We start from the raw sequence: 15,039 nt of genomic DNA, 5'->3' as shown, positions 1-15,039 counted from the left end.
CTGTGGAGTGTGGTATTTTTTGACCTTTTCTTTACCATCGATCTCACAGAGAGAGACCTTCATTTCAACATTGCTGCACAGGAAATTGTTGCTTGAAGTAAGGACGCAAAGGATCTCATTAACAATTCCAGATATAATAACTAAATTTCTTTTAGCCAAACTTGTCTAATTAAAAAAAAATTTTGAGTTGCCACAGAAGGACTTCTGTATAGACAGAAAGATTGTGCCAATGGCTAGTGTAGTAACGTAGACTCAAATAGCTAGTATTTCAAAGACTTTCTTAGATAGGCAGCTTAGTACCTCTATATCTCAGTTCTTCACTTCTAAATAAGGATAATAGCTAAATGGAAGCACACTGAGGATAAGGCAAGATACACATAGAGACTATGTCAAAATCTAACAACTGGGTTTGTGCATGGGTAAAGCATAGCAAGTTTTAAGCTATTTTTGCTACATTTTGTTTAAGCTAACAAACTATTTCACTGATAGCATTTCAGTGCTACGCAACAAAGATTACATTTTTCCTTGCAAAGGCATAAATAGCCATACATTACCTTCAAATGAAATTGCAGATCTATTTTTTCCTATGAAACAATAAAGAGAGACAAACGCTGCCCTGATAACATCTGCTGAGCTTCTTAAGATGGAAGGAGCTTCAGGTCACATTCTACTCTCCATTGAGTGATACCCCATAGGTATCAAGACTATCAGGGTATTTAAGACGAAGATGTTAAAATCATACCTTGAACTGGCAAACTGTAGCTATCCCTACAGTCATCAGAGAGAAGACGAATTCCCCAGCTTTACACTTACGGTTGAAGCCTAAAGACAGTCCTTTTTTGTTATATTTGATAGCAATGTTTGCACTACAGGAATATAGTCTCTCCTTGATTCTACAAGATAAATCTTGTTGGTATCCCTGAGGTTAAGGGACATCTGATACAGTTAAAAAAAGATAAGCTATCACAAAAATTGCATTTTGGCAAAGTTCAGCACAAAGACCTTGAAGTCAAACATGGCCCAGACAGCAACATATCTAAATCACACAAACTTTGTAGGGTTCCTTCTGCCAAAAGCCAAGCTAAGCACAAATGGAATCAAACAAGGATTCTCCTTCATGTCCTGGTTGTTACAGGCATGTTTAATAGGACAAAAAACTTCCAAAAGTCTAACACTGACTTGAAGACTAATCTATGACATGAATAAACTAAAGCAAACCTTTAATTTTATTTTCCAGAGTTGTCCAGGTATCAGTAACCAGGATATAAAAATCACCTAATCAGCTGCTATTTGTTCTCTTTCAGTGTGTCAGTGCTGCCATCTAAAGCTATCTGAGGGGCGTGCAAAACAAATTCAAGTCATGCATCCAAACAACATTCAGGAAGCACATCTGAGCAGAGAATGCAGGGTAAGTCACATATGTTAATAAGATACAACAACATAATGATGCTGCAGTACCTGAAGGAGCAATTCTTTCTCTATCACTTCACCTGTCTTGCTGATAAGCTGCTTCTGTAGCCTCTGTATTTTCTGAATCAGCTCATAGGTACTTGGGTCACTGGCCTAGACAAGAGAAGAGCAGTCTCAAAAAAATTATACGTTACAACAAGTTAGTGTTTCTTGCTTGCAAATGAAAACCGTAATATCTAACTGTCTAAAAGTGACAGATACAAAATGGGGGGGTGGGGGTGGGGTAGTCGTGGTGGTTTTTTTAAATGGCATTTATACAAGCAGTCCTGAAAACGGAATTTCTGCCTCTTGAAGATGACTTGGAGCATGTTCATGTTTAACACTATTACGCTCATCAACCCTCCTCAAAACAACTAGTGTAAATAGAGGTCCTTCAGAGCTTAACCCCCAAACCAATGAAGATTGGTAGAACCATGTGGCAGGGAAGGAAAAGAGGTTAGTGTTATTTTTAGCAGAAACTGAAACTGCCCACTGATGTAGGAAGAGCAGTGCAAGTACTTCCCTCTGTTTCAAGAACTTCAAACACTGCCAATTGAGTTTTAAGGAGAGGAAGATTTTTCTCTTGAACAAAAGAAAGAGTAACTGCAATATAGTCAGTTGAGAAGTTAAGACCAGGAGCTAGCAGATGTCTCTCCTTTTTATTCTTTTATCACAGATTGCATCTGGAGGAAGCTCTAAGGAGCAAACAAATAATTCTGTGAGGAGCAGCCAGCAAAGTTAAATTTCCTACCACTTTGTATCTTCTTGTTGGATCCTTTAATAAGGAGCAAACTCTGGCTGAAGCTTTCCCCCCCTCAGGGATTCACACGACCTCTCTCCCACGTGGTTTCTCCTCTCTTATGTGGTGTCTGTGGTGGCTCATAAGGATTAAACTCATGCTGCATTAAAGATTCCAATAAAGTGCTGCTCTGTGCATATTTGCTTGAGCTTATAAGGAACTTGGTATCTCAATGCTCTTAATCCTTTGTCTGATTTTATCTAAATTGACTAATCAGTTCAAGTCTAACTGGGACACTAACACAGATATGCATGCAGTGCTCACAACACATCATCATTTCCTGAGAAACCAGGCTAAAAAGTAGTTCAGTCCCCACGACCCACTCAGTCCTTCATTTTTTTTATAGCACTGCCCAAACATGGTGCCAATTTGTGACACGTGTAGGGATATGAGAGTTTTTCTTCATTAGGAATTGAACCAAAACCCCATCAGGATTATTTCATATGGATCTAGCCATCTGCTGGCCTTTCTGTCTTCCAAATACAAACCAGTGACCTAGAATGGAGAGACGTCATTTCCCATTATCAGTCTATTCATACAGTCATTTTCCCAACACTGGATGTTTTGACCGGCCTGATTTTCCTTTGTTACAGGGTGCTCCTGGAGATTGTACCTGGATGTCTTTAACCTAGTTCAACATCCTGCATTTTATCTCCCTTCCATGAGAAAAGCCAAACACACCGTTCAGCTTCAAGCTCAGCATGGAAAGATCAGAAATGAACTATCATGCTAGTAAGCACAGCCAAAATATTCAGCTCTGCTTCTGTAGGGGCTAGCACTCATTATTAAAGAAGCCAAGCAACCTAGGCTGGCATCAGATCAGAGATCCATGCAACAGAGAAATCTCAGCTGGTTCTGACTTACTTCAAAAATATCCAGTGATGCCAACTGATGTTCATATATTTGGGCTGTGCTTGACAGATTTTTTATTTTTCCCCTTCATTTTGTGGGTTCAAATAGCGTGAAAATTTAGATTTGCTTTTTACGTAACAGTAGAACTCACATTACCTGGTAAAGGGAGCCCACCACTGTTTATGTGGAGGCCTCTTCCTTTTCTCACAGATGCAGTTTACCTTCTGTCCATATCTATCCATTCCCCAGTCCACCTGTTCCATGACCCTTTCTAATTCTGGTTTTCTTCCCATATACATCTCTCTAACTGGTGAGGGTAGGACTGTATCTTTCCCAAATCATCCTCTTTCTCATCATCCATTTTAAGGAATCACCTCCTCCTAAATTCACCTTATGCATTCTTTATTCCCTTCAGCATCTGACTGGCTCTTTACAAATCCCTCTGCAGTTTTTCATTGAGAAAATGACACAAAAATAACACTGATTGCATTGTGCAAGGAAATCATTCAGCAGTTAACCATTCCACTGGTACTATGGAAATTTCAGTCTGCCTGCCTCTCCACAGAATTTGCATAACAGTAAACTAAATAGGCTTTGTGCTGTGTCACTGATTTGGTAATATGGGCTTTGGGAACTTGAAATGCTGAGACATCACCTCTAGTTTTCTCCATCTGTGAACATTCAGGGGATTCTCCAGTTCTTCTTCCAAAACTTTACACCGAGTCTGTTCCCTTAATAGTTCCTTCCGCATGTGATGAACCTCCTGTCTTAAGACCAGCATAAAACAAAAAGAAAAAAAACACACGAAACCCACATCAATGTGACCAAAGCACAATAAACATTAATAAACCATACTCCCATGCACTACTGCACTGGCAAAGTGACTCTTGAGATTAATAGTAGACACCGATACCACTACACAGGTGGAACCATAAGATAAGACAGTTAGACACTTTAGAAGAATGGCTGAAAAATGGGACTTTTCATCAGTGCCTGGGGCATCTACTCCACAGCCTACTGGATCTTACTGCCCACATCTTCCCATGTACCTAAAGGCCAGTTAATTCTTCTAGAGTAACCTGCAAATCAGTTATGGAGTCATACCCAGTTACCCCTGTATTGAATCTGACAGCTTGTGTTTGAAAGAAGGTTTTAAATCTACATGTCTCACACAATACAGTAAATAAAACACACTCTAGGTCCTAAGTATGATGGACACTGTTCTTTAGAGAACCTAAGTTTGATTTCTTTTACTACCTCTCCTCAAGGAATTTCAAGGGTGATTCGTTGCTGAATTTAAAATTAATTGGGTGCTCCCAAGATGCTTTGACAACTACACTCCTATGGTGGGGATGTGGGGCTTGAGGTGCAGGATTGCGATGGTCCAACCCTTATCACTTTGGTGGGTGGATCCTGTAAATTCTCCAAGGGGAAAGGGGATGGAGGATCACCATGTGCCTACTCCCCCACTGAATCTTTTCCTGCTAAGCTCAGAGTTGCCTTTAGCTCACTAGAGAGAAAAAGGCATTTTTTTAACTGTGAGGTTGGACAAGGTTATGGAAGAGGAAAAAAGCCCACATCTCCAATTGGCAAATCAAGAAGCTAATTAGCAGCACAAGTGATAAATGGAGTCTTTCGACAGGCAGTTTTCATGATGGTTTTGGACTTCATTAAAGTATGTGATTGCTGCTGCAGTTAGCAAGAATTGATCCACCCATCATGGCATGTGTCACACTATACTTCAATACCATCACCGACTTTTAGCTGAATGCATTTGGGCAGCAAGTTCAAATCCTATTCCTGTCTGCAGTCCGTCGATGAAAACTGCAACTGCTAATGTTTTGTCCAGTTCTCTTTTCTGTTACACCAAATCAAACTGGCATAATTCTGCTGGAGTCAATGGGACTGACCACAGACTGAAGTTAATTTGCTCCAATGAAAGCCATGGAATTATACTGATACAGTTAAGGTAAAGACTTCGCCCAAACCTGTGGTATCTACATAGAATTAGTATTATGGTTATCTGCTAAAAACATAGCTGCCTCTCCTTACAAACCAAGACTGATTCTATAGAAAATGACAATAGTTTCCCATCAGCAAAGAATACACCTCAAATACGTGAGGGTTAAAAAAAAAGATGGGGAACATTAAGCCAGAGAAGAAGAAGATAAATCAGGCTGGGACTATTAAACTTCTGTTCTAAAGAAACACAACCTTCAACAAAAATTTAACTAAATCTTTCTCAGAGAGCAGGTCTGCATATAAATCTGGAAGAAGAGAGCTCTGAAAATGTGCAGGGGTTTGTTATAAATATGTCAAGTGTGCCCCATCCTCTGTGGATTGCCTCATAAAAAGCAGTTCCACTAATTTGGGCTTTGAGTACCTCTAAGTAGCTCACTGAGCTATGAACACCTTTTCTGCTGCTGTCTGTTGAGTTTATTCTTTAGGCAGTAACTCACAGTATGAGGGGAAATACGAAAACTATTTCAATTTTGGCCAAGATGTCTTTTTTCCTCCTTTCCTCCTTCTTATATGTTAATTTTCTTAATTGCTGATAAATGGTTTTGTGAATTTAATCCACTCTATGTTTGAGGTCAAACCAAACAATCCCCTTCTCCAAGGTATAATATTGGTTGATACAAATCTTTACGATGCATAAAATATATTTTCTGTCTCAAACACAGAATCATGGATAAGGTCACTATAGAAATGTATTCAATCAGTTTCTCTACCTGAGCTCCTCCACATTAGCCACACTCTTGCCAAGTATTCCCTTCTCACGCCGAAGTTTTTTGATCTCCAGCTTGAGAAGTCGGATGTCTTCCATTCTTTGTCGGTATTGGGTTTCACCCTTGTTTAAGACAGACTGCTGAATTTTTATCTTTTCATAGAGCAAAGCCACTTCATCATTGCGCCGAACAAGCTGGGATCCTAGGATATCTCTCTCATTGATAACCTAAAGATGCAGGGCAAAGGGATAATCTCAGTTACAGTTCCTCAATACAATCCCAAAGTATCATGACTATATTTGGGTCAGTCAAAATCATATGCACTAAGAGGTTTCACTGTTATTATTGAAAGAAATATGGCAAGGGCCTAATAGTTTCTTCTATTCAGTCACCTGAAGAATATAAACTACGTATTCAATGTAGCATGAACTACATTCATTTCAACGTCTTAACATTTTTGTTTCAATGGCACTATAAAGCTTTAGTAGTACCACATTTACAATAGCTGAGGATCTTGATCGTAAAAGTACACTGGGCAAATAAGGGAACAGAATGCAGTGTGTTTGAAAAGCCAAATTAGAGATTCCTACCTGGTCAAATTCCTTCTTCTGCTTCAGCCTCTCAGCATCAGCTTCAGCAATGATTTTTAGGAGTTTTCTCTCTTCTGCCTCCTGATTTTCTATAAATTGTTTGGTTTCCAGAGCCTGTTTTTTCATCTTAAGCAGTTCAGCCTGATGGAGTCAAAGAATATAGGTAAACTGCGCTTAGTAACAAATTCCCATTACATAAATCTGAGATTAAGAGTTAGGATTTTAATAAAATTTTATACATTCTTTTAGTTTCCTGAGATGTACATATTTTGTTGCTTTTTGAGAACAAATCACTAAGACAAGTAAGCATGAAGACACATAAAAATATGTCATAAACACTGTCTTAAAATCGTTGTGTTATACAAAATAGAAATTTGAATGAAGTTTTATATTTGACAATGGTTCAAGTTGTAGTACAGGGACATCTCATTTAATAACTTTTTTTTTTTAAATTAAATAGGTCATATTTGGAAAGCTTTTCAGTGGAATTGTTATTCAAAGTTGAAAGTCAGTCTGGGATGTGAGGAAGGATAGTTCACCTTGGTGGAAAGGGCAACAATCTATGCTATGTAATACAAATCAGCATCAACTCAGGACAGGCTTCAGACTGGAATACCAGAATTGGTGGAGATGATGGTAACCAGGCATGGAACAGCAAAATTAATGAGCTTTAGCACTTTTTTAGTGGATGTGTAGATGAGGAAGACTGGGAAAAAGAGGCACTGTCCCTAAGTGCAGAAGTAATGCACTACTACGGTGATCACACACCACTAATGTAAACAAACACTGGAACGTGCCCAATAATTCTATCCCACTGTCATGAACTCTATAATTCAAGGGATGTATGTAAATAAAAACTAATAAGGTTTTCTTGGATTATTAGAAATTTCTATCGTTGCTAGGAAATTACTTAGAGCCAAGATGGAACTAGCTGACTACAGTCATTTTCACAGATAGATGGGAAAACTTTCAAGCCTTGACTCAAAGACTTTGCCACAACTCTGACCCTTATGAAGGATGATGTTCAGGCTGCCTTTTGTGAAAGAGCATCATCCAATGCTGAAAGAATGAGGCTGTGATGAAGGCTGCACCTGCAAAAATGTTGATTTAAGACAGAAACAGTTCCATCGTCATAATAAAATAGCTTGTTCCATTCTTATTTTCTTTAATAAAATTCTCATTTTCCCATATGTGCAACATTCATATCTCTCTTACTCAGTGTTAGATGTTCATCAGAATCCATCAGCCAAACAAAAATGCAAGCCACTTCATATTGAAATGCAATCAACACTGTGCAAAAGCTGTCTACAAATGTAAAACTGCTCATGCGTTTGGCATTGCTGGATAATATTTTTTTAATATATCAAAATTCTATGTTCTCCTTATGTCAAAAAAAATATGAGTTGTAAACAAGAAATGGCATTAGATGTTGGCAGCAAACATTCATATAAACAAATCTCCTCACTGGAATGCACTACGTTAAAGTAAATCTGAACTGCCTTTTATAGTAAAGAACATAAATACTTTAAGCCACACAGAGGCCCCACAAGCTAACAGGACTTTCAGTGAGATTAAATATGCTAAAAACTACAGTATGAGGGTCTGTGTATATTAGGTAAGAGAAAAGGAAATGAATAAACACAGTCACTGTGCATGCAGAAAAATGGCCAGGTCTGAAACTGCCATAAATCAGCACAGCTGATTTGAAGTTGGTTCAGAGAGTTTGTAAGAACTGAAGAACAGTGAGCAAGAAAGAAGAATTTATATGGGACCTATGTCTATAACTCAAACCAAATTCTTGTTTAGATTCTGAACTATTAGCATAAGTCAAGAGGGTTTTTTTATTTGTTATAGAAGTGGGAGGAAAATAAGAATTTTATAAAAGGTATAACTGGGGCTGGACAGAATACTGAAATAACAACAAGTTGTAGGTTTTACATCCAGATTTCTAGAAAACACTAAAAAAAAAAAAAAAAAAAAAAAGAGACATGCATGAACATCTACAAAAGTATACTAAAGCATTTGACAGCAGCTCAGACCTGGAGGGCCATAGTTCTTACATCTTTCGGATAATGTATTTTTCAACATTCGGATGCTTTGTCAAACCAGTCTGATTCGCAAGCCTGTATGAAAGCCAACTGAAACCAAAAGATGGCATTGTACTGGCTTTAATGCAGCTTGGATCAGGCATCCTCTGTTTCATTTACCATTATTACACATTTTAAAGACCTTTATGCTAGCCGAGGCAAGCATAAATCTAATGTCTGTATAGTCTCATTTCTATGAATCCCACTTCTCCATGATTTAGTGTGTTCTTTAAACTGATTTCCCAGGAACAGCTTGCTTGCTTCCTTCACATCAGCGCAAACAGGACAAATTGAAGCCGGTTTGCTACACAAATAATTGGGTTCTTTTGTGCCTGTGTCAATCAGCTCCCTCTTTGAATTCTCTTCTGCTTTAGTATTCAGCAGAGACACCCAGGTAGAAGACCACAATGCCCTGAAGCTAATGTGATGTCAGTGTATGGACATACTTGCTAGTGAATAATTGAGTGGGTAAACCATGTAGCGAGCACATGTTTGTCAAAGGGATGGCAGACAGTTCTGAGGTGATGAGACAGAATTGGGGACTAGTTAAGGCAGAAAGTTGCACACAGGAAATGAGATGCTGTTTGACTTCACCACCACTGATAGGACAATTCTGAGACAGATCAAGTACAAGAACAAAATTCATCACCTTTTTACAAAGCTCTATTGACATCATGTCATAACTGTAATGTGCTGAGAGGGGCTGAAAACACAAGGCGTCATTGCAGCATAGCAGTAAACTGACAAAAGAAAAACATTGCAGAAAGTGGTAGGGGACTTTTGTTTTGGGGGATGTTGTTTGTTTCCTGGCTTTGTTTTTTTTTCTAGTGCTTAGTGGAGAGAAAAAAAATAAGCTGATGTGGACACTAACTCCTTAAATCTTTTGGGAATGCAGCAAATTGAGTTGAGATATCACCACAAATCTAATAGCTTATCTAAGGATGGGCTGCAGCCAGTGCTGAGAAGAAGAACCAGAGCTTCAAGCTCAAATTTCCTTTGATTTAAAACAGATTCTTGCTGCATTATACCACAATATTAAAATAACTTTTTGTGCAGAGGGACCTACTAAAAGGCACTGCCTAACTCCCAGAAAACTAATGCTTGCTAAGTCACAGAGAAATACAAGATTGTGAAGTGTAATATAATGGGGTTTGCACTTAAAAACAGCAGAGAAAAAAAGCTTTTAAAAAGAAAAACTTGAATTATAAGGGTCTATATTAAAAAGTTTACTGGAAGCAGGCTATCCCCAAAATCCAAATTTCTGCAAGCAAAATGGAACTTTTTAGTAAAACTATTCAGTCATCAAGAGATTTAAAACTTCCAACAGACAATTCAGGACCTTTCTGATTATAATTATAGGCAGAGGTTAGATTCATCAGATGTATGGAAGATTTGTGTAACTAATACCTCTAAAAGGTACTGAGATCTTGTGTTTCAATTACAGAATATTTTATTTAAATACAGCGAAAGAACTACCACAGACCAAGGACATAATGCAGTTTGTGAAATCATGGAAACTATCCTTTGTAAGAAGGTGTATGCGTAAAGACTCTTACTTTCAATGATTCCTTCTCCTTCTCTGTTCGCTGATGTTCTAGATGTGCTTTCACAAGGGCTGCTTCTTTGTCTGCAATCTCCTCTTTCAGCTGATCCACCTGATGCGTCACAGTTTTCAGTTTCTTCTTCATTTCGGCTATCTCATCCTAATAGGACAGAAAGAGGATCAAAAAAGAGGAAGTTTGTGATTGGGAGTTAATGCTATTTTGGTGCTAGAAAATGTAGCCACATACTTGAGAGATCCGTTGTATGTATCACAAGACATTACTTTTTAATCCAACAGAACAAAACAGTTTCATTAAATGACAATTGTTTGTTTATGCCAGCATGACATTGCAGTAAGAAAGCCGGTAAAAGATACGTTGACAAAAATAATGACCATCAGTTACAAGTATAATAAGCCATTTAATCTAAAGTGCTGGACACATGACAAGAACTAGTAGTCCATCCAAATTAATAATTCTGATCCTATCCATCTGTTTTCATGCTTCTAGTAATGTGTTTTTCAATAAGGTGCTATGCAGTTGGGGCACAAATGTTTGGAGAGAAGCTAGCTGCTTTTGTTCAAATGAACATACCCATCAGACACCTATATGCCTGCAAGGGAGTATAGGAAATGCTTATCTTCATTTTGCCTATGTGTTAGCTTGCACATAGGTGCAAGGGGGGGAAGAGAGCACTCAGAGACCAAAAAGTCCCTCGTATGAAAATATTTAGCATATATTTTAAGCCCAAAACACAGAGCAAAAAGCCTGCTAGCATTGTAGAGACATTAGGTCACTAGGAATACTTCTACTCACAGCACAGAGGTGCCTGCCCATACAAAATTAAGAAACTGTTTCAGCTCATCGGAGTGACAGCACATGTTGTGACATGAAATGGAAGCTAATAAATTTAATGCTTAGACAGACATGCTCTTCTGAATCTAATGAAAGTAGCTTTAGAAGCTATTACTCCTCTGCCAGAGGCTGCCACCTCACAGAGAAGCCATCATAACCTTTCATGTGAATACATTCTGTTCCAGTACAAAACCAGGGTAGCTTAGAGCTCTTTCAGCACTGTCCACCATAGGTGTGGATTTACTAGACAGATGAGTCATGTTTTCTTGCATGATATGCTTAACATAGTTAAGCAAGATCTTGAGTCATGGCAGTCTTCACAAACAGTACAGAGAAACTGTGGATTCTACACTCATTTGGCAAATCAAATGAACCAGAAATAAATGCAACAATATGCCATTAGGCCCACCTGTTTGCATGTTCGGTCACTCCTGTGAATGCAAAATTCATATTAATAGCTGTCTTTGCTAAATAGCCTATAAATCTCTTCAAAACTGTAAAAGATGAGAGACATTTAATATATGGTGCCCAGACGTATACCCAAATACATTCCTAATTCTGTAGTTAATGAAGAACAGTAAGAACACACGATTTTTGCAAACAGGTCTCCTAATCAACTTGCTTAAACAAATGAGCTCCTAACACCAAAAGAAACCCCAAGGATGAAAGCATCAGATATTTATCTCATAATAACAGCCTGCCAGCACGTCTTTTCCAAGAGATTTTACTGAGCTGAACATCATGGTACTCTGGAGACCACCAGCAAGGTGGGCAACAAGGGATCTTTCCACATTAAACAATCCAAAAATACTTACATCTAGCTTTATCTAAACAAGCTTGTGCAAATTTGTTTTACTTCCCAAAAGGAAAAAGAATTTACCATAATTTTTAACACAACTTTTTTTTTTTCTTTCATGGCTGGCTGACTTGTTACTGAACAATGAATGGCTATTTTTTCACTGCTACACATAATACTGCCTTGACCAAAAGATCTTTTGGGGTGAGCTATCTTCTTATGCAGGACTTACTAAAAAAGCTTTATGGTAAGACAAGTAAGCTATTAAAGCCTGAACATCAGCCTCTAACAACTGGAACCATGAACAGCATTGTGTATACCACCATATAACATTCAAAACCTGAAAAGGCTACAGAGTTCATTGCTTCATTTTGTAACTCAGCACATAGATGACAGTTTTTTTATAAGTAAGCAAATTTATGCTCGATATTTAAAAAAAATAATAAAAAAAATAAATAAATCATCAGTGTTGCAGTTTTTCACCCTCATTTCTCCTGAGAGTTTGTCTGGGAGCAGCAAGAATCCAAACACAGTGTCCACTAATAAGAGGAGACAAAAGTCAAGTAAAGCCACATAAATGGCAAAATGATTCATTCCTAATCAAATTCAGCACATAGCTGGATAGGAACTTGGACAGTTCATTCCCATCTGCTTCTCACGCAAAACACCTACCTATTCAAATCAGAGTATAAATTTGTAATCTACTATCTATGTTTATGTTATAAATCCTTATTCTGAAATAACCCGGGGTTGCAAATCACAGCTATCCAAGGTCCCAATCTCTGCAATCGCAATAGGATTTGTGTAGTATTTTAGATCTTTACATCACAATAACAGAACGTATCCTTAAGTGATCTGTTCTCTTCCTCTAGTATTGTTAGTGAGAACCCCAAGGAAGAGATATGAATAGAGAGAATCATTATCTGAGGAAAATTGCACTCACTGAAAGGAATAAGCAAGGTGGAAGCCTTAAATTCTGCCAGAAAATTCCACTTCAGCTGGGAAAGTGTTTCCTCTGCTTTCTAAATCGTGATTCACAGTAATGTGCATATGCACTCAGCGCTAAGGAGGCAATCGTATTCCCTTATATCCTATTTCCTATACATGCAGACAACACCTAAAGGAATAAAACAGAGTGGAGCCAGGATGGAAAGGAAAAAGTTTCTTCGCTGATAGGGTTTTATGATTCCATAGCTCCAGTGTACCATGATTTTATGCGTGGTTTGAAGCAGGAATATTGTCACATGACTGTGTACTCCTATTTGCAGTCCAAATACAAACTGTCCAGATAAAATGTCAGGGACCTAAAACATTAATTTCCCCAAAACACACAGGAATGAAGAAACCACTTCTGCCATTTAGCCAGTGAGCTTTCCTTTTAACAAATTAAAATTAGATCAGGAAAAAACCCAACAAGAGCAGAGAGAGCAACACGAGCAAAAACACAGCCTTGTACCTTAGCTTCAATCAGATTTTTACTGTACAGGTTCCTCTCTGTTCTCACAGCTTCACAGCGGTTTTGTTGCTGTTTTAATTTAATCGCAGACTCTTCTATTTTCTTCTCATAGTCACAAATCTGCATTTCCCTTATTTCAATATCTTTCAGGTGCTGGAGGACCTGTAATGAAAAGAAGGCAGTGAACATGATTAAACTATCATCACAAGATTATAAGGATGGGGCAGAGTTTGTGATTTTCTTCTAAGATGACAAGTTCAAATCCCTGTGATAAGACATTTTAGCTACACCTAAAAATCACTCAGTCCAAGTGCAAGTTTAACCTTTCTGGATTGCTTATGTGGGACAACATTTTATTTTAATCTGATACCTAGGTTTTGTTTTTAAGACTAAAACTTACAGATGTGCACATACCTAATTTAAAAACAAGCTAGTGAAAATATTGCCACTGAGTGGGTTCAATAAAATGAACATAAACATCTTGCATCAAGAATAGCCTTAGGTTATTTGTAGTGCAAAGATAGACTTTGTATGTTTTGGATGTCAGCTGTATGATAAGATGACTCAAACCACATGTTTTTCCAAGAAGCCCTGCATGTACTCCTATATTCTAACCCAACCCATGAACACATGATCACAAACTGTTGATACATGATTACAATAATAAGAAAGTTAGTTAATGTAACTTACAGTTGATCTAAATAAGCAGGTAATCGCTATTAGATGCTTCTATTAGAAGCGTCTATGAAGGATTAGAAATAATGATGTGAAGATTACCTAAAGAGAATGGAGTATTGTAGACTGTAGAAAGAAGATAATCACACAAAGTAGCAATAAACAAAAATACAAAATTTTATAAATACCTTTATTAAACAGTTACCACTGTAACAATACATAAAAATTACTACATTAAAGGAGCAAAAATACAAATAGTTGCTAATCGTTATGATGGGCTTCCTAATTATTTTTTTTAAACTCAAGAACATTCCGCCTGCTGTACAAAGTTGAAAACCAAGGACCACAAACAAGCAGTATTCAAACGGAATCCAGCATTACGAAGAAAGAAGATTAAAAGAAATAAAAAGAAAACTAAGGAGTACACACATCAAGAACATAATTTTTCAGGTTCACTGTGTGAGGGAGAAAACAATGCCACCCTTGAATCTGGGAAAAAGATCAAGCATTAAAGAAAAAGCTGAGAAATCACATGGACAAAATCCAGGAGAGAAGTCCATTTACAACTGCATTTCATACCCAGTTCTCCTGAATGTTTTTGAAGGTTTGTTTGAGCTAAGATTTATGTTCACATGTCAAAGCAGAAGAATAAAAAAAATGTGTTTACAACAAATAGTCAATAACTGCAACGTTTGTGGTTGACAATGTTGTCCCTTGCTTAGTAGTAAAGCATCTAGTTATGGGCCAGGAGCTTAGTTAATTGATCATTCTACCAGGCACCTCCAACCAACTTTAAAGACAGCTAAATATAGAAACTTTTATTACAGCACATTTGTAGCTGACTGCAGAGGATCCCAGGAACTGCTTATAGTGCAATACAAAAAACACAATCCCAATTTATAACTTAGTCCTGCCTTTTCCTTTTCTGTTAAAACAACCTGCCAATACTAATAGCAGGGAGAAGAAATCAATAAGGCATGTTTTCTATCTGCACTATGGTGATTATAGGCTGGAGTAAGATTTGAAAGTAGGTCACTGCATTTGTGTTTTACTTGGTTTTGATACAATATAAGCACAATAAGCCTGTCCACTAAATTTTCTGAGTTGTGCTCACAGGCTGGATGCTGACTGCTGTTTCAGGAATAATTAAACACAAACAATTCTCCCTCATAAATACAGAAAAGATACATGTAGTGTTGCCCAACAGAGC

At 37.7% G+C, this 15,039-nt stretch overlaps 1 protein-coding gene across 1 annotated transcript in view; it reads right to left on the bottom strand.

Annotated features, from left to right (window-relative positions):
* The window catches only part of CFAP58 (cilia and flagella associated protein 58), a 58,307-nt gene that overhangs the window by 21,724 nt on the left and 21,544 nt on the right, over nucleotides 1-15,039 (bottom strand). Inside the window, exons 10-15 of the mRNA XM_054205501.1 lie at nucleotides 13,155-13,316; nucleotides 10,063-10,209; nucleotides 6,420-6,560; nucleotides 5,833-6,056; nucleotides 3,756-3,867; nucleotides 1,459-1,563 (exon numbers count right to left, since the gene is read on the bottom strand). Coding sequence (XP_054061476.1) covers nucleotides 1,459-1,563; nucleotides 3,756-3,867; nucleotides 5,833-6,056; nucleotides 6,420-6,560; nucleotides 10,063-10,209; nucleotides 13,155-13,316 — 891 coding nt within the window. The remainder of the gene's footprint in view (nucleotides 1-1,458; nucleotides 1,564-3,755; nucleotides 3,868-5,832; nucleotides 6,057-6,419; nucleotides 6,561-10,062; nucleotides 10,210-13,154; nucleotides 13,317-15,039) is intronic.

The sequence above is a fragment of the Rissa tridactyla genome, chromosome 6 (assembly GCF_028500815.1).
Source record: "Rissa tridactyla isolate bRisTri1 chromosome 6, bRisTri1.patW.cur.20221130, whole genome shotgun sequence".
Classification (NCBI taxonomy): Eukaryota; Metazoa; Chordata; class Aves; order Charadriiformes; family Laridae; genus Rissa; species Rissa tridactyla.
Note: the sequence above shows the minus strand (reverse complement) of the source record. Positions and strands in the feature narration are given on the sequence as shown.